Source organism: Nycticebus coucang, chromosome 8 (genome assembly GCF_027406575.1).
Source record: "Nycticebus coucang isolate mNycCou1 chromosome 8, mNycCou1.pri, whole genome shotgun sequence".
Classification (NCBI taxonomy): domain Eukaryota; kingdom Metazoa; phylum Chordata; class Mammalia; order Primates; family Lorisidae; genus Nycticebus; species Nycticebus coucang.
Window position 1 is genome coordinate 92,848,807 of NC_069787.1, and position 24,252 is coordinate 92,873,058.

At 50.5% G+C, this 24,252-nt stretch overlaps 2 protein-coding genes across 35 annotated transcripts in view; one reads left to right on the plus strand and one right to left on the minus strand.

Annotated features, from left to right (window-relative positions):
- DHX30 (DExH-box helicase 30) overlaps positions 1-13,545 on the plus strand; it is a 55,073-nt gene extending 41,528 nt beyond the window's left edge. For all 6 annotated transcript variants that reach the window (XM_053600504.1, XM_053600505.1, XM_053600506.1 and 3 more), the window contains 16 exons: positions 5,152-5,453; positions 5,898-6,018; positions 6,729-6,878; positions 8,088-8,240; positions 8,562-9,398; positions 9,650-9,725; positions 9,811-9,915; positions 11,022-11,197; positions 11,438-11,644; positions 11,784-11,865; positions 11,942-12,135; positions 12,252-12,411; positions 12,544-12,701; positions 12,804-12,907; positions 12,986-13,125; positions 13,219-13,545. In XM_053600504.1, the coding sequence (XP_053456479.1) occupies positions 5,152-5,453; positions 5,898-6,018; positions 6,729-6,878; positions 8,088-8,240; positions 8,562-9,398; positions 9,650-9,725; positions 9,811-9,915; positions 11,022-11,197; positions 11,438-11,644; positions 11,784-11,865; positions 11,942-12,135; positions 12,252-12,411; positions 12,544-12,701; positions 12,804-12,907; positions 12,986-13,125; positions 13,219-13,472 (3,219 nt within the window). In that variant the 3' untranslated portion in view covers positions 13,473-13,545. The remainder of the gene's footprint in view (positions 1-5,151; positions 5,454-5,897; positions 6,019-6,728; positions 6,879-8,087; positions 8,241-8,561; positions 9,399-9,649; positions 9,726-9,810; positions 9,916-11,021; positions 11,198-11,437; positions 11,645-11,783; positions 11,866-11,941; positions 12,136-12,251; positions 12,412-12,543; positions 12,702-12,803; positions 12,908-12,985; positions 13,126-13,218) is intronic.
- Positions 13,546-14,089: 544 nt separating this feature from the next.
- The window catches only part of MAP4 (microtubule associated protein 4), a 206,821-nt gene continuing 196,658 nt past the window's right edge, over positions 14,090-24,252 (minus strand). For 23 of the 29 annotated variants that reach the window (XM_053600474.1, XM_053600480.1, XM_053600472.1 and 20 more), the window contains 4 exons: positions 21,339-21,420; positions 19,484-19,596; positions 16,569-16,758; positions 14,090-16,446 (listed from right to left, as the gene is read on the minus strand). In XM_053600474.1, the coding sequence (XP_053456449.1) occupies positions 16,439-16,446; positions 16,569-16,758; positions 19,484-19,596; positions 21,339-21,420 (393 nt within the window). In that variant the 3' untranslated portion in view covers positions 14,090-16,438. The remainder of the gene's footprint in view (positions 16,447-16,568; positions 16,759-19,483; positions 19,597-21,338; positions 21,421-24,252) is intronic. The other 6 variants (XM_053600481.1, XM_053600477.1, XM_053600471.1 and 3 more) reach the window with 2 other exon arrangements.

A 24,252-nucleotide genomic window follows, 5' to 3' on the forward strand; every position in this document is an offset into this window, starting at 1 on the left:
GGGTGGCGGGTTCAAACCCAACCCCCGCCAAACTGCAACCAAAAAATAGCCAGGCGTGGTGGCAGGCACCTGTAGTCCCAGCTACTCGGGAGGCTGAGGCAAGAGAATCGCTTAAGCCCAGGACTTGGAGGTTGCTGTGAGCTGTGTGATGCCATGACACTCTACCCAGGGCCATAAAGTGAGACTCTGTCTCTACAAAAAAAGAAAAAACAAAACTATTTCAGTTACAGTGCAAGGTGAATGTTCTAAGACCCTCCGCTGGGTGCAGCTGTGGTCTTGGCTTCCATTCCAGGGTAGGAACTATTTTGTGTCTATTCTGTGTCTGGTCCTAGGTCAGGCCAGTGTATAGGTGGTCAGTAAATGGTGTTCAGAGTAAAAGGTGCAGGATAGAGGGGACTGTTACCTGAGCCAGGGCAGTGACAACAGACAACAGAGCCCTTCAGGAAGAGGCACACAGAGGTTGTGGGGAAGGTGAATGAGCTACTCACTGAGAAGTAGGGCAGGCAGGTTCTTTGCTGTTGTGTATTTTGCTGACCATCAGGGTGACCACTGAAGACCTGATATTAGTTGAAAATGGGCCAGATGCTGGGTGTGGAGAGACAATTCAACTGAGGATCCTGTTTGGGGTGGAGATCTTCACACTGCTTGGCAAGCCACTGCTTGAAAAGGATCTCATTCAAGTAGAAGCCACAGTCATAGAAAAGAAAGAATCATGGCCAAAAATCAATATGAAATTTAGGAAAAGGGAAAACTGCAGGAGGAAAAAAAATCATTGTGGCTCAGTGCCCGTTGCTCAGTGGTTAAGGTGCAGGCCACATAAACCAGGGCTGGTGGGTTCAAACCTGGCCCGGGCCTGCTAAACAATAATGACAACAACAACAAAAATCCAGGTATTGTGGCAGATGTCTGTAGTCCCAGCTACTTGGGAGGCTGAGGCAGGAGAATCTCTTAAGCCCAAGAGTTGGAGGTTGCTGTGAGCCGTGACACCACAGCACTACCGAGGGTGACATAAGACTGTCTCAAAAAAAAAAAAAAAAAATTGTGACCCTGCAGACTGTCCTCCGGATAAACATCATTAGGATCACTCTGTGTTTGTTGTAATTGTCCCACTAGTATTTACAGAAGTGTGAAAATAAACATTTATTTCCGACGGAGGAAAAAATAGTGATTCCTCTTCTCTTAGCCTCCGCAGTAGCTGGGACTATAGGCCCATGCCACTGTTCCCAGCTAGTTTATTTTTAGTAGAGATGAGGAGTCATTCTTGGTCAGGCTGATCTTGAACTGAGGTCAAGCACTCCACCTGTCTTGGCCTCCCAGAGCGCTACGATTACAGGTGTGAGCCCCTGTACCCAGCCAGGATTTTGTTTTATTTTGTTTTGAGACAGTCTCACTTTGTCACTTTTGGTAGAGTGCTCTGGCATCATAGCTCACAGCAACCTCAAACTCTTGGGCTCAAGTGATTCTCTTGCCTCAACCTCATGAGTAGCTGGGACTGTACAGGTACCTGCCACAATGCCCCGCTTGTTTTTGTTTGTTTGTTTTTTTGATACAGAGTCTCACTTTGTTGCCTGGGCTAGAGTGGTGTGGCCTCAGCAACCTCAATCTCCTCAGCTTGTCAAGTAGCTGGTACTATAGGTAGACGCCACTATGTCTAGGAATTTTTCTATTTTTGGTAGAGATGAGAGCTCATTCTTGTTCAGGCTGGTCTTGAACTCTTCAGCTCAAGGGATCTTCCCACCTCTGGCTCCCTGAGTGCTAGGGTTACAGGTGTAAGCCACTATGCCTGGCCTTCCCATATAGAATTTTTTTTTTTTTTTGAGACAGGGTCTCACTGTGTTGCCCTCAGTAGAGTGCTGTGACGTCACCGCTCACAGCAACCTCCAACTCTTGTGGTTAAGCGATTCTCTTGCCTCATCCTCCCAAGTAGCTGGGACTACAGGTGCCTGCCACAACGCCTGGCTATTTTTGTTGTTGCAGTTGTTTAGCAGGCGCTGGCCGGGTTTGAAGGCACCAGCCTGGGTGTATGTGGCTGGCACTGTAACCACTGTGCTACGGGTGCTGAGCCCCCACATAGGATTTTTATTTTTTTATTTATTTTGTTTATTATTATTACTATTTTGCAGTTTTTGGCCAGGGCTGGGCTTGAACCCACCACCTCCAGTATATGAGGCTGGCATCCTACTTCTTGAGCCATAGGCACAACCCTCCACATAGGATTTTTAGATTAGAAGTTACATCTGTTTTATGGTATAGGCTACATGTTTTCTTTCTTTTTTTTTTTTTTTTCTTAATTTCAGGTTAATGTAAAGGTGGGTTACATTGTTCGCATGTTAGGTAAAGTCCAAGTTGCAGTTGAGCCCTTCACCCAGGAGGTATGCCATATACCCCTACATTGTAACTGATAGGTAACCCCCCTCCCCGTTGGAATTTAACGGGGAATTTAACTACATCCCTGTTAGGCATGTAGTTGTTCATCTACTAATTTCATGTTAATATTGAGTACATTTGATGCTTGATTTTTCCATTCTTGTGATACTTAGGAGAATGCTTCAAATCCTTCCAAGTAAATACAAAAGATATGAAGTCTCTTGGCTCACTGCCCATAGCTCAGTGAGTAGGGCACCACCCACATACACCAGCTTGGGCCAGCTAAACAACGACAACTGCAACCAAAAAATAGCCAGCCATTGTGGCAGGCGCCTGTAGTCCTAGCTACTTGGGAGGCTGAGGCAAGAGAATCGCTTTAGCCCAGGAGTTTGAGGCTGCTGTGAGCTGTGACAACACCACGGCACTCTACCAAGAGCAACAAAGTGAGACTTTGTCTCAGAAAAGAAAAGGGCAGCGCCTGTGGCTCAGCGGGTAGGGCGCCGGTCCCATATGCCGGAGGTGGCGGGTTCAAACCCAGCCCCGGCCAAAAAAAAAAAGAAAAGAAGAAAAAAGATGTGAAGTCGTCATCTTTCCTTATGGGTGAATGGTATCCCATATCCATTCATGGATTGATGGACACTTGGGTTGTTTCCACATCTTTGCAATTGTGAATTGAGCTGCTGCACACCTTGTAGTGCAAATGTCCTTATGGTAAAATGATTTTTTCCTTCTGGGTAGATACCTAGTAATGTGATTATGGGATCAAATGGAGGTCTGTTTTTAGCTCTTTGAGTATTCTCCATACTTATTTCCAAAAAGGCTGTATTTGCAATCCCACCAACAGCGTATAAATATTCCCTTCTTTCTACACCCACGCCAGTATCTGCAGCTTTGGGAGTTTGTGATACGGGCTGTTCTTGCTGTGGTTAGGTGGTATCTTAAGATGTTTTTTTTTTTTTTTTTTTCCATGGAGACAGAGTCTCACTATGTTGCCCTTGGTAGAGTGCAGTGGCATCACAGCTCACAGCAACCTCAAACTCCTGGGCTTAAGCATTCTCTTGCCTCAGCCTCCCAAGTAGCTGGGACTACAGGTGCCCTCCACAATGCCCGGCTATTTTTTCGTTGCAGTTGTCATTGTTTAGCTGGCCTGGGCTGGGTTCAAACCCGCCAGCCTCCGTGTATGTGGCTGGCACCGTAACCGCTGTGCTACGGGTGCCGAGCCCTTAAAATGGTTTGGATTGGCATTTCTCTGATGATCAGGGATGATGAGCATCTTTTCTTTTCTTTTTTTTCTGAGACAGGGTGTCACTCTCTTTGAGCATTTTTTCATGTGTTAGCCATTCGTCTGTCTTCTTGGTTCTGTTTGTGTCTCTTGCCCACTGATAGTGTTGTTTGCTCTTATTGATTAGTTTGAGTTCTTTATAGATTGTGTTTATTAGGCTTTTATGAGATTTGTACCATGCAAATATCTTCTCCCATTCTGAAGGTTTGTTTGCTTTAGTTGTTGTGCTCTTAGCTGTGCAGAAGCTTTTATCTTGATGAGGTCGCATTTATTTATTTTTGGTGTTGCTGCAATTGCCAATGGAATCTTCTTCATAAAAATCTTTTCCTAGGCCAATATTGTCAAGAGTGTTTCCCACACTTTCTTCTAGAGTCAGGTTACATGTTTGCTAATTTCTTTGTTTACTGAAGCTTCTGAAATCACTATGTGAATGTATCTTCTCACCTGTAGCCGTATGGGATATGTGGGATTTTTTTTTTTTTTTTTTTTTGAGACAGAGTTTCACTATGTCATCCTCAGTAGAGTGCTGTAGCATCACAGCTAACAGCAACCTCAAACTCTTGGGCTTAAGCGATTCTCTTATCTCAGCCGGGACTACAGGCGCCTACTGCAACACGCAGCTATTTTTTTGTTGCAATTGTTGTTGTTTAGCAGGGTTGGGCTGGATTTGAACCTGCCAGCTTTGGTGTATGTGGCTGGAGCCATAACCACTGTGCTATGGGCACGGAGCTGAGCCTGGGATTGTTGTGTTTTTTTTTGTCTAATAGATGTAAGGTATAAGAATTTACCTCATCATTTTCATCTGTTGATGTGAGGCAGTTTTTGTTTTTGGATAGGTTCTTGCTCTGGGTTGGAGCACAGTAGTGTCCTCATAGCTCCAGACTCCTGGGCTGAAGCATTCCTCTTGCCTCAGCCTTTTAGTGCCTGAGTAATTTTTCTATTTTTTGTAGAGACAGAGTCTCACTATGTTGCTTAGGTTAGTCTTGAACTCCTGGCCTCAAACCATCCTTCTGCTTTGGCCTTCCAAAGTGTTGGGACTTTAAGTGTGAGCCATCACGCCTGGCTAAAGCTAGGCTTTTTTTTTTTTTCAGACAGAATCTCAAGCTGTTGCCCTGGGTAGAGTACCATGGTGTCATCATAGCTCACAGCAACCTCCAACTCTTGGGTTCAAGTGATCCTCTTGCCTCAGTTTTTCTATTTTAGTAGAGATGGGATTTTGCTCTTGCTTGGGCTGGTCTTGAACTCGTGAGTTCAAGTGATCCACCTGCTTCGGCTTCCCAGAGTGCTAGGATTAAAGGTGTGAGCCCCGGCGCCCCACCTAAAGTTAGGCATTTTTAAATGTTCTCTTTATGTTTGGTGTTAGATGAGGGCTTGAAGTAGGTAGACAGATAAAAAATTAAGGCAGCACAACACCAGGGCCTTATGGTGTAGCTGGACATGGCCCAGGTAGACTGAGGGATAGGGTGGTGTGGATCCTTATGACTTTCCTTTTCCCCTGCTAGGGCTGGGGTCTGCTGGGTCCCCGGAATGAGCTGTTTGATGCAGCCAAGTACCGAGTGCTAGCTGATCGCTTTGGCTCCCCGGCTGACAGCTGGTGGCGCCCAGAACCCACCATGCCCCCCACTTCCTGGCGGCAGCTGAATCCTGAGAGCATTCGACCAGGGGCACCTGGGAGCCTGTCCCGCTCTTTGGGCCGGGAGGAAGAGGAAGATGAGGAGGAGGAACTAGAAGAGGGGACCATAGATGTTACTGACTTCCTGTCCATGACCCAGCAGGACTCCCATACCCCACTCAGGGACTCCAGGTACAGCTGAGGGTTGGGGATAGGGGTTGCAGGAGGGGGGGATTCAGGAGTCTGGCTGCACCTCCATGTGAGGATCCCTGATAGCCTTCTCTGAAAGGAAGGGCCCTTGCCCCACATTTCAGCTAGGGAGTCCTGTCACTTATCGATGTGTCTGTTTATTCTTGTGGGATGGTCAGGGTGGTCTTGCTCTGTGTGGCGCTGGGCTTTTGCAAAATAGCAACATGCCCTGGGCTCTTTTATCTGTGTGGGGGAACTAAGGTAGCATCAGTCAGGTGGTATGTCTGTGAGAATCACAGGCAGAGCAAAGGTGCCCAGTTTCCCATCTATCTCATATCTCCTGACTGCAGTGTCCTAGTCACTTACAGCTGTGACTCGCAGCTTTAGGGGAAATTAATTGGCCTGGTAAGAAAGACTACTTTTTCACCTAAACTTTTGGTTCTTTAGGGGGGGTTCCTTTGAAATGACAGATGATGACAGTGCTATTAGGGCTCTGACTCAGTTTCCGCTTCCCAAAAACCTTCTGGCCAAGGTGATACAGATTGCGACGTCATCCTCCACAGCTAAGGTAAGTTGTGTCTGCTAAAAGTATATGGGTGGAGAGGTTGCTTGGTCATGTCTGCTGTCTCCCAAAAACAGGTGCCTCAGAGGACAGGGGTACTGTCTGCCCAGCCCTCACCTAGGATAGCTGGGGGAACTCTGGGTCCTTAGAGGGTGAAGCAGCAGTGAAGTGCACGGAGCACAGGGAACGTGCTGGGGACTGCAGGAGCAGAAGCCTGTGTCTGTTCAGGGTGGGGGGATGTCAGTGGGGAGGAGATCAGAGGAGTGGGCGGCTGTCTTGCTGAGGTATAAATTTCTTCATTGCTGCCAGGCCACCGGACTTTAGTTCATTAACACAGAGGTGCCTGGGTAAGAGGCATTTTTGCTCCCCTGGGATATGCCTGGTATTAGCTTACACTGACAGCTTCAGCCCACAGCTGCCGTGAAGGTGCTGAGAGGACAGAGTGACATAGCTAGCTTGACACATAGACACCATTTTCTGCTGTGGAAGCTAAGGTACAGCAGGAGAAGCAAGCTCAGACTAGTGTGCCCAGGCCCTTGGGCCCTACTTCAGGCCCTCTACAGGACTATAGAGCAGCACTGTTAGAGTGGCTCGGGTTTGGCACCTACTAAGATGGTGCTTGATTCCATCTCTGGAGTCCTTGGCATTCTGAAAATGCCCCAAGTCTCTTTTCATTCCCTGCCTTTTTGTAAGCATCTCTCTTGCCTTCCATGTAGAACCTTATGCAATTCCATACTGTGGGTACCAAGACCAAGTTGTCTACACTCACCTTGCTCTGGCCCTGTCCCATGACCTTTGTGGCCAAAGGGCGCCGTAAAGCAGAAGCTGAGAATAAAGCAGCAGCCTTAGCCTGCAAGAAACTGAAGGTGAGTCCAGAGGGTCCCTTGTATGAGATACATGAGGATATCGTGGAGCTTCCCTTTACTCACGGCAAGTTGGTCCGCTTTTCTAGGAAATGAAACCCACCACATCAGGCCTTTAGCCTGTGCATAAAATTACCTGGTGTCTATGCCTTGTTTGTAGGCTTTGTGGCTACTGTTTCCATGACATCCCAGATCCCCGGTGGAGGTACATTGACTCTTAGTTCAGCCTTTGCACCACTGTTGGCCAGTCTGGGCAAAGACTTGCTCATCATTCTGAAAGTCATAAAGAGTAGTGCCCGTATTGAGAGGCAGGCGTGGTATCCAGAAAAATCCTTGCAGCTTGGGCTTTATGGCTAAAATGAGTGATAGACTTGTATCTGGGGTGAAGAGTGAGGGAGCAGTCAACATCAAAGTCAAGTCACTACTGGCTTTTCCAGCTGGCAATTTGCTTAAAGAGGCTCTGGAGTTACCTGGTGCTGCAGTAGTGGGGGTTGGCATTGTGCCTCCAAAACTGTAGGAGAAAATAATTGGTTTTCCCCATTTGCCCGAGGCGTGGAGTACCTTGTTTTCTCTCTGGTGAGATGGCTTTAAGCATGTAGGGAAGACAGTGTTTTCCTTCTTCTGGCTTGTTGTATCAAGTCATATTAATAGATATTTATACGAAATTCCATGTATATCTATATATGATGAAGTCATAGATGGGACATGCAGAGTCCAGGAGGTGGGTAGGATGGCAGCCTACCTGAAGGATCCAGCTGGGAGGCTTTGGTGAGCCAGCAGAGGCAGCAGGAATACGTGCTAGTATCATGGAGGGCCTGAGCTGGCCTGGCTTGATTTGCACGGAGGCACACTGGGGATTCAGGCAGGTGAGATGGGCCACTGGTAATGTGGAGGCTCTAGCTGCCCAAGGTGAGCTTTCTCAAAAGGGGCACCATCCCAGGCAGGGGTAAGGCTATTCTGTTCTAACATAATAAGGTTTAGATTTTTTTCTTGAATTAATTTTAAATAGCTCATTTAAGAAAATTATTTGTGGAGATGTACGTTTTTCTGGTTCTTAATTTTTCCTTCCTTCACCATGTTAGCCAAAACCCAAAATCTCTTAGAAAAAGAGACTGCTGTGCACAAGTTCTCTCTTGGAGCTCCTGAGCCTGTCTAGGCCAGTTCCTAGGGAGACCAGAGCATAGACTGAGCCCATACGTGTCCCCTCTGCAGAGCCTGGGCCTGGTGGACAGGAACAATGAGCCACTTACCCATGCCATGTATAACCTGGCCTCCTTACGTGAGCTGGGTGAGACCCAGCGCCGACCGTGTACCATCCAGGTGCCTGAGCCCATCCTCCGCAAGATAGAGACCTTCTTAAATCATGTAAGAGGGCCCCGCCCACATCTTTCCTTGTCACCAGTCCCCTTCACCCCATAGTCTGTCTGTCTCCATCTTCAGACTGAAGGCCTCCACCTGCAACAGTAGTAACTCCCTATTTCCCTATTGAGGATGAAGCCTGGGACCCCTCTCCCCTGAGCAGCCCAGTCTTACACACAAGGGTCCCAGGGCAGTCATGGACTGAGTCCTCTGTCCAGCGGTTGGGCTACAACATCTGACCCAGGTGAATCCTGTGGAGGGGCTGGTTATGTGTAAATGAGGAAAATGGTATTTCTCTCACTATTTTCTTGCCTCCCTGCCGCCTAGTACCCCATGGATAGTTCATGGACCTCCCCAGAGCTCCGGCTGCAAAATGATGACATCTTGCCCTTGGGCAAGGACTCAGGGCCTCTGAGTGACCCTATCACGGGGAAGCCCTACATGCCCCTGTTAGAAGCAGAGGAGCTGCGTCTGAGCCAGAGCCTATTAGAGCTGTGGCGGCGGCGAGGGCCAGTCTGGCAAGAGGTTCCTCAACTACCCGTGGACCCACATCGGGACACCATCCTCAGTGCCATTGAGCAGCACCCTGTGGTGGTCATCTCTGGGGACACAGGCTGCGGGAAGACCACACGTATTCCCCAGCTGCTCCTGGAGCGCTATGTGACCGAGGGCCGTGGTGCCCGCTGCAATGTGATCATCACACAACCTCGCCGCATCTCAGCTGTGTCTGTGGCACAGCGGGTCAGCCATGAACTGGGCCCTTCCTTGCGCCGGAACGTGGGCTTCCAGGTGCGGTTGGAAAGCAAGCCCCCTGCCCGTGGTGGGGCCCTGCTCTTCTGCACTGTGGGCATCCTGCTGCGGAAGCTACAGAGCAACCCCAGCCTAGAGGGCGTGAGCCACGTCATTGTGGACGAGGTGCACGAGCGGGATGTGAACACGGACTTCCTGCTGATTCTGCTCAAGGGCCTGCAGCGGCTCAACCCGGCCCTGCGGCTGGTGCTCATGAGTGCCACAGGTGATAATGAGCGCTTTTCCCGCTACTTTGGTGGCTGTCCTGTCATCAAGGTGCCTGGGTTCATGTATCCCGTCAAGGAGCACTACCTGGAGGACATCCTGGCCAAGCTCGGCAAGCACCAGTACCCACACCGGCACCGGCACCATGAGGTGAGGGATATTTCCACCCCACTCCACCCAGGGCTCTGGCCTTTCCTCTGGATTCCCCTCCTCCCTGTCCCCATGGCTTGCTGGCCTCAATTTCCTTGATAGAAAGGGGAAATAATCATGCCTGCGTGGCAAGTGTGTGAGGATTGGAGTTGACATGTCAAGTGGCTCCGTCTCACTAAGTCATGGTGGCTGTGTCTTTGCACAACCTCTTACCCTGTGCTGTGACTGTGGCCTCTCTCCCCCTACCCCAGTCTGAGGATGAATGTGCACTTGATTTGGACCTTGTGACGGATCTGGTTCTGCACATCGATGCCCATGGAGAACCAGGTTGGTGCTTCCCCCTCTGCCCTGTGCCTGCCCTGACCCCCCACGTGCAGGAGAATCTGCTCATGCCCACAGGGCCCCTTTACAGGTGGGATCCTGTGCTTCCTGCCGGGCTGGCAGGAGATCAAAGGAGTACAGCAACGCCTCCAGGAGGCCCTGGGCATGCAAGAGAGCAAGTACCTCATCCTGCCAGGTGAGAGCCCGATGTGAGGAACGATGCTTCCCCAGAAATCAGTCTTGCCCTCTGTGTAACTGGGACTCAAGGGGCCTAGGTCTTCGAGCAAGGTGCACTACTTTTCACTGGGCATGTTACGGTGTGGGTACTGGTGCTTGCTGAGCTTGGCCCGGATGTCCTCCAGGTAGTGCTCCTTAACAGGATACATGAAGCCAGGCACCTTGATGACAGGACAGCCACCAAAGTAGCAGGAGAAGCGCTCATTATCACCTGTGGCACTCATGAGCACCAGCCGCAGGGCTGGGTTGAACCGCTGCAGGGCCTTGAGCATAACCCTTGAGCCTCACTGTTTTTTTTTTTTTTGCAGTTTTTGGCTGGGGATGGTTTTGAACCCACCACCTCCGGCATATGGGGCTGGCGCCCTACCCCTTTGAGCCACGGGTGCCGCCCTTGTTTTGTTTTTGAGACACAGTCTTATGTTGCCCTCAGTAGAGTGCTCTGGCGGTGTCATAGCTCACGGTAACCTCAAATTCTTGGGTTCCAGCAGTCCTTCTGTCTCAGCCTCCCTTGTAGCTGGGACTACAGATACCCTCTATAATACTTGGCTATTTTTAGAGATGGAGTCTTACTCTTATGCTGGTCTTGAACTCCTGAGCTCAAGCAATTCACCTGCCTCAGCCTCCCAGAGTGCTAGGATTACAGATGTGAGTTACTGCACCCAGCCTTTATTTTTTTTGGACAGAGTCTCACTCTATCAACCTGGGTAGAATGCTCTGGTGTCACAGCTCCCAGCAACCTCAAACTCTTAGGCTCGAGAGATCCTCTTGCCTCAGCTTCCCAAGTAGCTGAGACTACAGGTGCCTGCCACGACGCCTGGCTAGTTTTTCTATTTTTAGTAGAGACAGGGTCTGCTTTACTCAGGCTGGTCTGGAACTCCTGAGCTCAGGTGATGCACCTGCCTTGGCCTCCCATAGTGCTAGGATTACAGATGTGATCCACCACATCCAGCCTCTGGGGCTCAGTTTTACATAAAAAATGTGATCAAAATCCTTGCCCTTCCCTCATCCCAGGGGATGGTTTTGGTGGAAGCAGTGCCTATAACTTGTGTGTGTCTTGCCTACCAGTGCACTCCAATATCCCCATGATGGACCAGAAGGCCATATTCCAGCAGCCTCCAATTGGGGTGCGCAAGATTGTGTTGGCCACCAACATTGCTGAGACCTCCATCACGGTCAATGACATTGTCCACGTAGTGGACAGTGGTCTGCACAAGGAGGAGCGCTACGACCTGAAGACCAAGGTGGCACCTATCTCCTGGGCCCAGCCAGCCCCTTTGGGGGGAAAACTCCCAAATTTGAGGTGGCCCCAGCCCAGATCTTAGACCTGCAGACCTGCTTTGTGTGTCCCGAGAAGGCCACATTTGTGGGGTCTCAGGGTCTGTTTAGCTGAGGGGAGCTGGCAAAGGGTTATTTGAGATAATGGGGAAGTAAGGAGGAAGGCCTGTGACATCGGTGCTGCTGCTCACATGCCCCTTCTTCAGGTGTCCTGCCTGGAGACCGTGTGGGTGTCAAGAGCAAATGTGATCCAGCGCCGTGGCCGGGCGGGCCGCTGCCAGTCAGGTTTTGCCTATCATTTGTTTCCGCGGAGCCGGTTGGAGAAAATGGCCCCGTTCCAAGTGCCAGAGATCCTGCGTACACCTCTTGAGAACCTGGTGCTGCAAGCCAAGATCCACATGCCTGAGAAGACGGTGCGGTGGGGCGAGGCGGAGCTGGGCAAGGGCGGGCCTCGGGGGCGGAGCTGGGCAGGGGCGGAGCCTCAGGTGGAGCTGGGAGAGGGCGGGCCTTGGGGGAAGCAGGGTCACTGTGGGCTCTGGCTTGTTCTTGTAGGCGGTAGAGTTCCTTTCCAAGGCTGTAGACAGTCCAAACATCAAGGCCGTGGACGAGGCTGTGATTTTGCTTCAGGAAATTGGTGAGTGGGGCCTGGGCTGGCTGGGCTGGGCTAGGGAGTGGCTGTCAAGGTTGGGCTGACAGCTGAGCTGTTGCAGGGGTGCTGGACCAGCGAGAGTATCTGACCACCCTGGGGCAGCGCCTGGCCCACATCTCTACTGACCCTCGGCTGGCCAAGGCCATAGTGTTGGCTGCCATCTTCCGTTGCCTGCACCCGCTGCTGGTGGTCGTTTCCTGCCTTACCCGGGACCCCTTCAGCAGCAGCTTACAGAACCGGGCAGAGGTGGACAAGGTCAGACCCAGTCCCTTCTCATAGCCCTTTGGCTGTCCCTTCTGACCCTCCACCTTCTGCTGTCCTAAAGGGCCTCCTTTGTGCCCTCCCCTATGACCGGGGTGCCCTCTTCCTAGGTGAAGGCACTGTTAAGCCATGACAGCGGCAGTGACCACCTGGCCTTTGTGCGGGCTGTAGCTGGCTGGGAGGAGGTGCTGCGTTGGCAGGACCGCAGTTCCCGGGAGAACTACCTAGAAGAAAACCTGCTGTATGCACCCAGCCTGCGCTTCATCCATGGTCAGCCAGGGCCCACTCCAGGGCTCCTCTTGAGCCCCTCTCACCCCTCCTACCATACTGGCTCCTCCCTGTCACCCCTGCTAGCCTTGTGGCCAGGGGACCCCAGGTTTACTGTGTACTTTTCATCCCCAGGACTCATAAAGCAGTTCTCTGAGAACATTTATGAGGCTTTCCTGGTGGGGAAGCCCTCGGACTGCACTCTGGCCTCTGCCCAGTGCAATGAGTACAGTGAAGAGGAGGAGCTGGTGAAGGGCGTGCTGATGGCCGGTCTCTACCCCAACCTCATCCAGGTGCTGCCTCCAGGATAGAGTGGGAATTGACCAAGTCTTAGCATTCTTCCTTATCCTCCGCTCCTTGCTCATCTTCACTGTTCCTTTCCTCCATTCGTATAGGTGAGGCAGGGCAAGGTCACCCGGCAGGGGAAGTTCAAGCCCAACAGTGTCACATACAGGACCAAATCAGGCAACATCCTGCTGCACAAGTCAACCATTAACAGGTGGGAGGGCAGGCAAGACTGGATGGGGCAGCTGAGAAGGGCTGGAAGGGTAGCCTCACTCAGCTCTGTATTCCCTAGGGAGGCCACACGGTTACGGAGCCGATGGCTGACATATTTCATGGCGGTCAAATCCAATGGCAGTGTCTTCGTCCGGGATTCCTCCCAGGTGCACCCACTGGCTGTGCTGCTCCTGACTGATGGGGATGTGCACATCCGTGGTAGGCACCTGCAAGCCTCTCACCCCACTGCTCTGGGTACTGCTCCTCAGGGTGGCCTCACTTGGGCTCCTCACCATCTTTTCTGTTCCCCAGATGATGGACGCCGGGCTACCATTTCCCTTAGTGACAGTGACCTGCTGCGGCTGGAGGGCGACTCACGCACAGTACGGCTGCTGAGGGAGCTGCGTCGGGCCCTGAGCCGCATGGTGGAGCGGAGCCTTCGCAGTGAGCTGGCTGCACTCCCCCCCAGCGTGCAGCAGGAGCACGGGCAGCTGCTTGCACTGCTGGCAGAGCTGCTGAGAGGACCCTGTGGCAGCTTTGACGTGCGCAAGACAGCTGATGACTGAGCCCTGATTCTGTTGGGGCTGTGTACAGAGTGCAAATGTTTATTTAAAATAAAGTTCTATTTATCCCTTGTGAGATTGCTATCCACTCAGGGCCTTAGCACTCTGGGCCACAGTTGCTCAAACCAAGAGGAAGAAAAAAGATGGTGTGAATGGGAGAGACTGAGGAACTCACTACTCGGTACAGGGCTCCCTTTGACCCCCATGTCTTAAATTTGGAAAGGAGTTAAGAGTCCCTCCTCCTGAGTGGTGGTTAGAACTACCAGTACCAGCCCAGTTTCTTGGCACAGCTGCTCCCATAGGTGCCCACCCCACTGGGAACCTATCAGTTGGAACTGTTGCTGTCCATGGGGGTTGGCACAGCAACTGCTGAGCAGCCCCTTCCCGGGTAGATAAGAGGAGAGCTTCACAGGTGGACCAGGCCCACTTAGACCTTTACCCTGTTTGTGTTGCCGCAAGCACAGTAGCATTTTCCCATGGCTGTATCCACAGATTCACAGTTCAGAGGGTTGAGTGTTCAGGTCATTAAGACAGTGCACACTGGACAGCAGTTCTTGGGCCCTGGGGTGCAGGGCCAAGATGTTATAGTTGGAGACAAATTGAGGCATATAGAGGCTGCATGGTGGGACATCAGGCAGCTTTATTTACTCTTAAAATTGTTACAACAGAATTCACAGACTGACATGGGTAGTGGCTGAACCATAAGCAAATGGGGAAGTATAGAAATGTCCCACACTTAAATGGCTGCAGAGTGGTACATCACATAGGGGCCTCTGGTCCCCACCTGTCAGGCCAGACTTCTCAGGTTCTCTGGCCTGTGGGGCCCTTCAAGGGAGCTGTGATAAGACAACCTCTAAGAACACTGACCATGTCTGCTATTCTACCTACAGAGCTTCCCACTTGGGTTACCTGCCCCCCACCCCTCTTGGCCAAAGGAGTGGAAGGACTCGGAGCCTGTTGTGAATCTCAGCATTTTCACGATCCTAGGATCAACACAGTAGAGGGGGCAGGTACCTTTAGGCCCTGTACTATTACTCTTGCTTTGTTTCCTTGCCACCCAACAACCCCCATTGCTTCCTTCTCCCTAGTTTCATCTCACCACTTCCTCCTGCTGACAGACACTGGTTGGTGCTCTTTAATGTCCCTTGCATGGTTGAAGCATTCTGTCTGAGGAGGAAAGCTGGTCCCCCTGGCTTAGGCAGCACTTTTCCACAAACCCCATGCAATTTCTTGGTATGTGCTGGAGGAGTTGAAGATGTCAAACCTCCCCAGGAAACTGTTACCTCAGAAAGGAGGAGGATCCATCAGGCACATAGATGCCTTCGCTATACACGGGGATCACCTGAACCTAGGTAGAGACCTTTGCCAGGAGCAGTGAGGGGTAAAAGGTGGGAAGAGGGCTCCAGGGCCTAAGTCTGAGGCACCCTCCTGAGAGGCAAATCTGCACTGCAGCGAATGCCCCTCCAGAGAAGTCCTTGGAAACTCTCAGGCCATTTCACTACAAACTTATGTTTTAATCCTTTATTAGAAACCATGCAAACTTTAATACAAAAAAATACAAGTGCAATAAGAATCTTTGTGTCAATACAATTCCCGGGATTTCTCATTATTGCAGACATCCCAAGACTGGGCCTAGCTGGGACACACCCTGCAAGCTGGCCTCACCTCTCCTCCCTCTCTAAGTCTGTATGGGAAGTAGGGTGGCCTCAGTTACATGCCTTTTATTTTTTAATTTTCAGACCTGATTCACCACTATCCACATGAGTTCTGGACATCAGAGGGCTTGAGTGTCCTAGGCCACAGGTATAGGTCAGAAGGACTGTGGACTTGATGGCCCTTTCCTGTTTCTCTAGCCCTGACCTTATATACTAGGTCAGACCACAGATCCCAGGGAATGTGACAGAGATGTCCAAACCAGCCTCTTGGTTAGAAAAGCAGCATACACACAAAATGCCAAACCACCAGTCCACACTGACCAGCCCCTAGTGTGCCTGACCTGCTCACCAGCCACAGCCACCATACTTCACTTCCCTACTGAAACCATCTCCAGGGCTCTTAAGGTGCCCAGCCTGACATCCTCCTGGGTGCAGGCTTAAGGATCTCCCCTCTGTTTCCTTTAACACCTACTGAGGACTTTCATTTACACATGGCATCAACCTGCAAAACTATTCCACCAGTTTATAGGTTATTAGAAAATAAAAGGATAAAACAAGAAAAAAGTGTAACAGCAGCTAGGCAGGTATGGTAAGCAGCAGGGCCAGGCAGCACTGACCCCTGACTAACTTGGGGCAGGGCAGCAAGAGGGACCAGAAACCACCTGAGTGGTGGGTGCTATTGTGGGGTCAAAGGGAGGGGCCGTGGCTGAGCAGGCTCTAGGGGAAGTGGTCAGCATCCAGTCATCACTTGGAATCTGCCTCCACTCTTCCCTCCAGGTAGATCCAGGGAGGAGGGAAGGCATGTCAGTTTATTTAAGGTTTGGTCAAAAAAAAAAAAAAAAAACCAAACCAAGGAGGTTGAAATCCTGTTCCCCCCTCCTAGATCCCACCATAGCATTCTTACCCCCACTCCTTCCTCCAGCAGTGGCGCAGTGAAGGGACAAGAGCCAAGCAGGGAGGTGGGCCTGGGCAGGGAGTGAAAGGAGGTGTGGGGGCCAGACTGCAGCTGCCCTGGGCAAGCGAGGCAGGAGGGAAGAAGGACCCAGTGGGCTGCCCAGAGCCCCAGTGCTCACAGGTCTAGTGGACAGCCCGGGAGAGGGAGCCCAGGGCCCGAGAGCCTGAGCTAGGCCCACCAAGGAAGTGGGGGGGGCGGGAGACAATGTCGGCCCCATGATCGGTGCGGGCCCTGGCGTTTGCTCTGAACGTCAGCCTGTAGGTCTCAATCTGCAGTGACAAAGGAGGAAAGAGGGAGGGAGAGGGAAAGACAAGAGGGGGAACACAGGGGAGATGGAAGACGAGACCAGAATGTCATCATTAGATGCCTGGAAAATAAAAGGTTACTTTGTTAAAATTTAGGCCACACTAGTCAAAAAACAAAGGAGTTTCAATTTGCGGCCAGTGGCAGGGCCCCTGGCTGGTCCTCAGGCTGAGCCCAGCCACTTACTTGTCTCCTGGATCTGGGTGTCCAAGGTCTGGGCCTCCCTTTGGTCACCACCCCCTGAGAGGGTGGTGGGGCCAGTGAGGCCACTGGCTGAAGTGGGGGCGCCAGCTTCAGGCGCTGCCTCAGAGATGGCCGGCTCCTCCCCAGCAGGGGGGCCCGGACACGGAGGGGCCTCGCTGCCACCGCCCTCAGTCTACAATGAAACAGCAGGGAAAGACAGTGCAGGGTCAGTTGGGGGAGGGAATGGAATGGGGTGATGGTGGTAGCTTTTACACACAGCCCCCCCCATCCCAGGACCCATTGGCTCATGTGCAGTCACTTGGAGAATCTAGACCGGGCAGCACCTGGCTCTGCTCATACCTCTGCCTGGGAGACCAACTTGAGGGTTGGGAGCAGTGGACTAGTGACATTCTTAGAGCCCCACTGCACGGGACACAAGGTTTTGTGAAGTGTCTCTGAGGGAAAAGGTGCTGGGGCCAAATAAAAAGTAGCTGTGACAACACAGAGGCAGCAACAAGCCTGCAGAGCAACCTTCAAAAAGTGGGTCTGGACCTGCCTGGGAAGCAGTGGTGCCACAGGCTAGTTAGGCCGGTCCCGGGGGCAAGGCCTGCCAGCTCTCCCTCCCCGCATAGCATGCGCTCAGAAAATGGTCAGTAACTCATGGCTGGTCATTTTCCACAGGTACTGAGGCTTCTTCTGTCCTAGGCACTGTTCTGGGGTCCAGGGACCCGGGGGAGGAAGGAAGCTATCTATCTAGGAGGTATGACCCAGGGGACTTCAAGGGCCTGGAGGGTTCATAGGAGGAGGACATTTTGTGGACACTGAACACTCAGTGTGAATATAGCAGCAGAGAGAGTGTAACAGTCAGAGGCCATTGGTGAGCTGGAAAGCTTATATTCTGAATGCCTAAAAAGTGACAAAAGAGAATCTACTGTGACTTTTAATTAGAACAGTGAAAGAAACAGACCTCTGTATTAGAAAAATAATACCGGAAATATGGGCGGCACCTGTGGCTCAGTGAGTAGGGCGCCGGCCCCATATGCCAAGGGTGGCGGGTTCAAACCCAGCCCCAGCCAAACTGCAACAACAACAACAAAAAAATAGCCGGGCATTGTGGCGGGCGCCTGTAGTCCCAGCTGCTCAGGAGGCTGAGGCAAGAGAATCGCTAAGCCCCAAGTGTTAGAGGTTGCTGTGAGCCGTGTGACGCCACAGCACTCTACCCGAGGGTGGTACGGTGAGACTCTGTCTCTACAAAAAAAATAAAAATAAAAAATAATACCGGAAATTGGCGGCGCCTGTGGCTCAGTCGGTAGGGCGCCGGCCCCATATACCAAGGGTGGCGGGTTCAGACCCAGCCCCGGCCAAACTGCAACCAAAAAATAGCCGGGCGTTGTGGCGGGCGCCTGTAGTCCCAGCTACTCGGGAGGCTGAGGCAAGAGAATCGCGTAAGCCCAGGAGTTGGAGGTTGCTGTGAGCTCTGTGAGGCCACGGCACTCTACCAAGGGCCATAAAGTGAGACTCTGTCTCTACAAAAAAAAATAATAATAATAATAATAATAATACCGGAAAAAAAAAATAATAATGGGAAATACTGTGAATAAAGGAAAGAGTACAGAAAAGCCAGAATGGCTCGGCACCCATAGCTCAGTAGTTAGGGCACTGGCCACATACACTGAGGCTGGCAGGTTCAAACCTGTCCTGGGGCTGCTAAACAACGACAACTGCAATGACAACAACAAAAATAGCCGGGTATTGTGGCGGGCGCCTGTAGTCCCAGCTACTTGGGAGGCTGAGGGAAGAGAATCACTTAAACCGAGGAGTTTGAGGTTGCTGTGAGCTGTGACACCATGGAATTCTATCGAGGGTGACATAGTGACACTCTGTCTCAAAAAAGAAAGAAAGAAAAGAAAAGAAAAAGAAAAGCCTGGGTGTGAATCCTGGTCTGCACTCACTTGCTGTGTGGCCTGGGACAAAAGATTAAAGTTGAGTTAATTCCCTACAGAGACAGACTTGATTCAGAACAGACTAATAGCACCCTCACAAGGTGTTGGGGGACATGAACTGAGAGCCTGTGACAGCTAGGAGCTCCCCCACCAAGTGCTTACAAAAGCTGACTGGGGTTTGAATCAAAGCACCAAAGCACAGAGATAGGATGGGAGTAAGGAATGGGAGTGCCTGGCACTGGGCGGGCAGAGGCAGCTGCAGAGGCCCTGAGCAGCTGCTCTCACACCCTCTCCCTTGCGACCCTCATGCTTAGAAGCCTGCAAGATGCTGCCCCAGAGGTACCCCCTACTTGTCGATGACATAAACAGAGGACAGACAGTCTCTTGGCACACAAAGTCTCACAGTACTGTGGAAGGAGGAAGGGAGGAAAAGAGGAGAGGGAGGGAAAGGAGGAGAGGCCCAGCCTGTCACAGAGTAGGAAGCTCTGCCTTAAGAGCTCTCTTGGTGGTGCAGGCCACATGCAGGCCCTCTAGAGGCCGCCTGCTGTCACTGGCAGGTGAAAATGTGCTGTTCTGCTCTCAGGCCAGAAATGGAGCCTGACAAGGGACAGGAACTCACATTCCCCTCCTCCACGCAACAGTTAAGAGCTCACCTTATGGTGATGTGTGCCCCAGTCCACAGTCCCTCCAAAAATGGCTGATATGGGCTCAAATAAGGAAGGCAGGCCATGGCTCTCAGGAGCAAGGTTCTGCCTCTAGCTGACAGGTGAGAGATGGCTGGGCTGGGGCCTCTACACCTCTCCTGCCTCACTCAGGTCTGATGATGGACAATGAAAAAATAGCAATGGTGTGGTGAATATATGACTCCTGAAGAGACTGAGGGGCGGTGACAGGTGCCTACCTGCTGGGACCCTGACCCTAGCTGCATACTCTCCACCCTCCCCAGCTGTGTCTCCCAGGTGACCCACTTGCTACCTTCACGGCACCTCCTGCAGGTAGGTGGCCCACATTATCGAGGGATCCCACCTTCGCCTGGGCCTTCTCCTTGAAGTTCAATTTTTGACTCTCAATCTTGACATCTCCTCCACCTAGAACCAAAAAGGAATTGGTCACTAGGGGTGACAGAGAAATGTCCCAGCAGGCAAAGCCAGGAGTCTGGAATAGCAACTTGAGCTTGGCCAGTGACTGGTGATATGTCCAATCTGGAAATGGGGAAAATGTAACCCATTGAGCTCTGGGGTCAAATGAGCAACAGCAAACAAGCTTGTCCAAATGGGGTTTCTCTTATCAAAGTGAGGCTGAGACACCCTCCATCTGGCCAATGTGAATACCTCCATAAAGGACAGTCATCCTCTTCATAATCCCAGCCAGCAGCTGCACACCAGGCTTGGGTGGGCCCAGGGAGCACAGCACAGCTTCTAGGGAGAACTCTCAAATGTGCCAAGACAAGCAGCTGCCGCTGATTCCCCTGGCACTGTGATGACCCCTCCAGCTAACTGGGCCACATCCCTAGTGTCTGAGGCATAGCCTCACTGAAATTTCAGGAATGTCCTGTCTATCAGGGTCCTGATCCTTGTTTGACAGGTGCTAAAACTGATGCTGGAAAAGTGCCTTGCCTAGAGTCAACACCAAGCAAGTGACTGACAAGGACAGGGTATAAAAACTGAACCCTTTCATAGAATCACAGTGTAGTGAAAAGAAGGAATGGTAAAAATCAGAGGATAGCCTCAGGGCTGTGAGCTAAGCAAGGGCAGACATGGAGAAAATCAGGCTCAGGATCTAGCACCCTCAGGCTGGGACAGGGAAGGAAGATGATGTAGCCAAGGGCATGGCCCAGAGCTTACGGGCTCCCAAGGCCCAGAAGCATGGCTTCCTTTTGAGCCCTTCTCTGGCTCTCCCACTCTCCTCTCTGCTTACACTGCAGATCTCAATGCCCAGCTTTTGGCTAACCCACATACTGGAGTGCTAGCACTGGCAAAAACTAGACCTTAAATGACTCAGTGTCACTAGGGAAGGCGGTATCTCACAAAAGTAGGTTTTCCAGACAAAAGAAAAAAATATTGAAGTTTAGTTAAGGACCAGACTATTTTGATCTCTTAAATACAGCACATTTTAAACTGGATCACTCTTTCTTGACAGAGGTATTTTCTTTGCTTTCACCTTAACTAGCCAATGGTGCCTGGCCTTCTAAGACATCCCATTTGTCAGCCAATGCGCCTGCTGCTTCAGCAAACCCTACCTCAAAACTGCTATAGATCCAGGAACCAGGACACAAGAGGCTGTTAGGGTGCTGGGCCAGCTGTGTTGCTGAAAGGAAACTCCGCATTGCTGCAGCTGCAAGCTCCATGTCTGTGGCCTAAGCAGCGTTACTGCAAGCTTCCTACTCTTTTACCAGGGCTAGCGGCTCTTACTTTATTGCTGGGAACACCCTTTGCTCCTGAATCTGACAAGTTGAGTCCCTACAAAGCTCCTCAGTATTAGCTCCTAGAATACTCATCTGGGAGGCTGACCCAGTTTCTCAGCCTAGAGCACCCATTTCCCCCAGGTCTAGGCCAATAGCGTAATGCTCATGGCAGGTGCTCAGAGTGCTTGTGCAAATGGCAGCTTTTACAGATTTTTCCTCCTCCACGGAGAGGTTAACCTCCTAACTCCCCCTCTCTGACAAGAACTAAGAGCTATGCTATACACACTGCTGCATGCTGGGTGGGAGGAGGCTCAGTGAGTCTTTATGGAATGATAAAGGAGCAGGGAGGAAACCCTCCCACCAGAGGGCTGTGCGGCTGGCCCACCCTCCTGGAAATCCTGGTTGGACAAGGGAGGTGCCACTCACCAGGCTTGTGCTTGATATTAGCCTTGGACCCACACTTGGAGGAGACCTTAGAGATGTCCACTTTCTTGTTCTGAATCTGAACCTGAAAAGGACATGAAGGAATCGATGCTTCAGAGTGTACATATTGTGTAAACTTCTCCATGTTCAAGGTTTTTCTTTCTGTAAGCTGCTATCTCAGTCTCTTCAAGGTCAGGTTCACTCACCTCCCCAAGTGCTTAAAAGAGCCATTGATCTATTCTGGGCTGGCTTTTTACTCAAGTGATCCTCCCACCTCAGCCTCCAAAAGTGCTAAGATTACAGGTGTGAGTCACTGTGCCTGGCCCTGCTCTTCACTTCTGACTCCACCTCCAGGCAAAACAAATCACCATTTCCCACATATGGCAGGTCTTGCCATGCAAACCCTGTTTGTGCCTGGCCCAGAGAGTTCTCTTCCCAATGTTCCTGGTAAAAAACCAACAACGAGGTTCCTCTGAAATATCCCTTCTCTTCCATATTAAAATCTTACCCATCGGCGGCGCCTGTGGCTCAGTAGGTAGGGCGCTGGCCACATACACTGAGGTTGGTGGGTTTGAACCCAGCCTGGGCCAGCTAAAACAACAATGACAAATACAACCAAAAAATAGCCGGGCCTTGTGGCGGGTGCCGGTACTCCTAGCTTCTTGGGAAGCTGAGGCAAGAGAATCGCTAAACCCCAGGAGTTGGAGGTTGCTGTGAAATGTGACGCCATGGCACTCAACCCAGGGCGACAGCTTGAGACTGTCTCAAAAAAAGAAAAGAAAAGAAAAAAAACTTACCCATCAACTCCTTGCCCAGAGAAACCTGGAATAATGGATTTATTTCCTGTTCTTTTCTTTTTTTTTGAGACAGAGGCTTACTATGTCGCCCTCCATAGAGTCACAGCTCACAGCAACCTCCAACTCTTGGGCTTAAGCCATTCTCTTACCTCAGCCTCCCAAGTACCTGGGACTACAGGCGCCCACACAACGCCCAGCTATTCTTTTTGTTGTTGCAGTTGTCAGTGTTGTTTACCTGGCCCGGGCTGGGTTTGAAGCTGCCAGCCTGGGTGTATGTAGCTGGTGCCCTACCCACTGAGCTACGGGCACAGCCCATTATTTCCTGTTCTTATCAATGCATTTTCCCCTTAGCTATAAACAAATACATATACATTATATGACTTTGTATTCCTGCTTCATCTATGTTATAATATTCCCACAAAAGATGAGAAATGCAAAAATTGGCCACATCATAATCTATTCTATAATATTCCACATATAACTGTCTAGCCTCCCCCCCCAAAAAAAAATAATATTCCACATAAATCTAACCATATTCCTAATATGGAATATTCAGGTTATTTCCACTGCCACAAACATGGAGGCAATGAATATCCCTGAGGATATAATCATGTGTTGTTTAGGGATGGTGATATATTCTGAGAAATACATCATCATGATTGTGTCACTGTGGGAACGTCATAGTGTCCTTAACAAACCTAGATCGTATAGGCTGCTGCACACCTAGGCTACAAACCTATGTGGCATATGACTGTTCTGAACTCTCTATCTAAACATATCCAAATACAGAAAAGGTACAGGAAAAACATGGTATTAAACTCTTATTGGACCACTGGTGTATATGTGGTCTGTCATTGACTGAAACGTCATTTAAGATGACCATGGTCTTTGCAAGAGTAATGATTCCTTTAGGCAAGATACCCACTTCAGTTAACTGGAGATTCAAGATTGATATAAGGTTCTGGATGCCAAACTACTTTCGAGAAATGCAACAGTAATTAATACTTCCATGAGCAGAGCTTATGTGCTTCTATCTCACCATATCCTCCCAGCATTGGACATCTCATTAAAGAAAAAAGCAGGAGAAAAATGCTTCCTGAAGGTCAGTTTTCTCCCACGCTTATTAACCATTTGTATAATATGCCCCTCACTCTCCCAGGAGTACTCCCGTTCTTTCACCACACAGTAGAAAAGTATTTCTGGGCACAATCGTATGTTTCTAAGGCCCATCCCTAGCAGCCCAGAGCTCTACACCTGCAGCCACTGCGCCTAATCTGTTTTGCTCCCTGCAGTCTCCCCACAAGGCCTTCACTTTGCTGACATTCTGTCGTGTTTGTGGAATAACTGAAAGGATGAAGTGCTTTAGACAGAATGAATCATGGTACAGACATGCTTTGGGGGTGGAGTCTAGTTTGGGTGTTTTCTATACTTGGTTTTGCTTTTAAGTTGGCTAACAGATTTTCATCAATGTTCATTCACCCTGTGGGAGCCTTGAGAAAACAACTCAGTATCAGGATGATGGTTCATCTTTAAATTAAGGAACATGACATCCAAGAGCCTTTTGAGTTCCTGCATAGGGTTCCAGGGTTCCTATGACTGGGCCAGCTGTTTTTGGTTCTGTAGAAAAACCTGGCTTTCCAGCACAGTCACTGCCCTGGGCCCTGATAGCAGATGCTAGTGTTCCAGGGGTTTCACCCACAATATGTTAAATGGCAAGCTACCTTCTTGGGCCCTGTCTTCCTTTCCTTGGCATCAGAAAATATGATTTTCAGATCTTCACCAAGTTCTAAGAGGACACATGTGGGGTCACCCATAGTTCTGTATTTTTACCCACAGTCCAATGCGTGGCACAGAGCAGGCCCAGCATCACCAGCTTGCCTTTCTCACTCTTGCCTCTGCTCCTGCTGTCTAGTCAACAAGCCCCTAACATTCTCTTCTCCATCCTTCAAGGTCTAGGTCTAAGGCTGCCTTCTCAAAAGCCTCGTGGTTTTACCTTCCATCCATCTCTACCTCACATCATCTCTTGAAGGGATACCACAGGGAACTGTATAGTAATTGCTTCCCAAGTTCAATAATCATTTACAGAGTAGCTTCTCCCGTGACAACACACAGCCTTTACA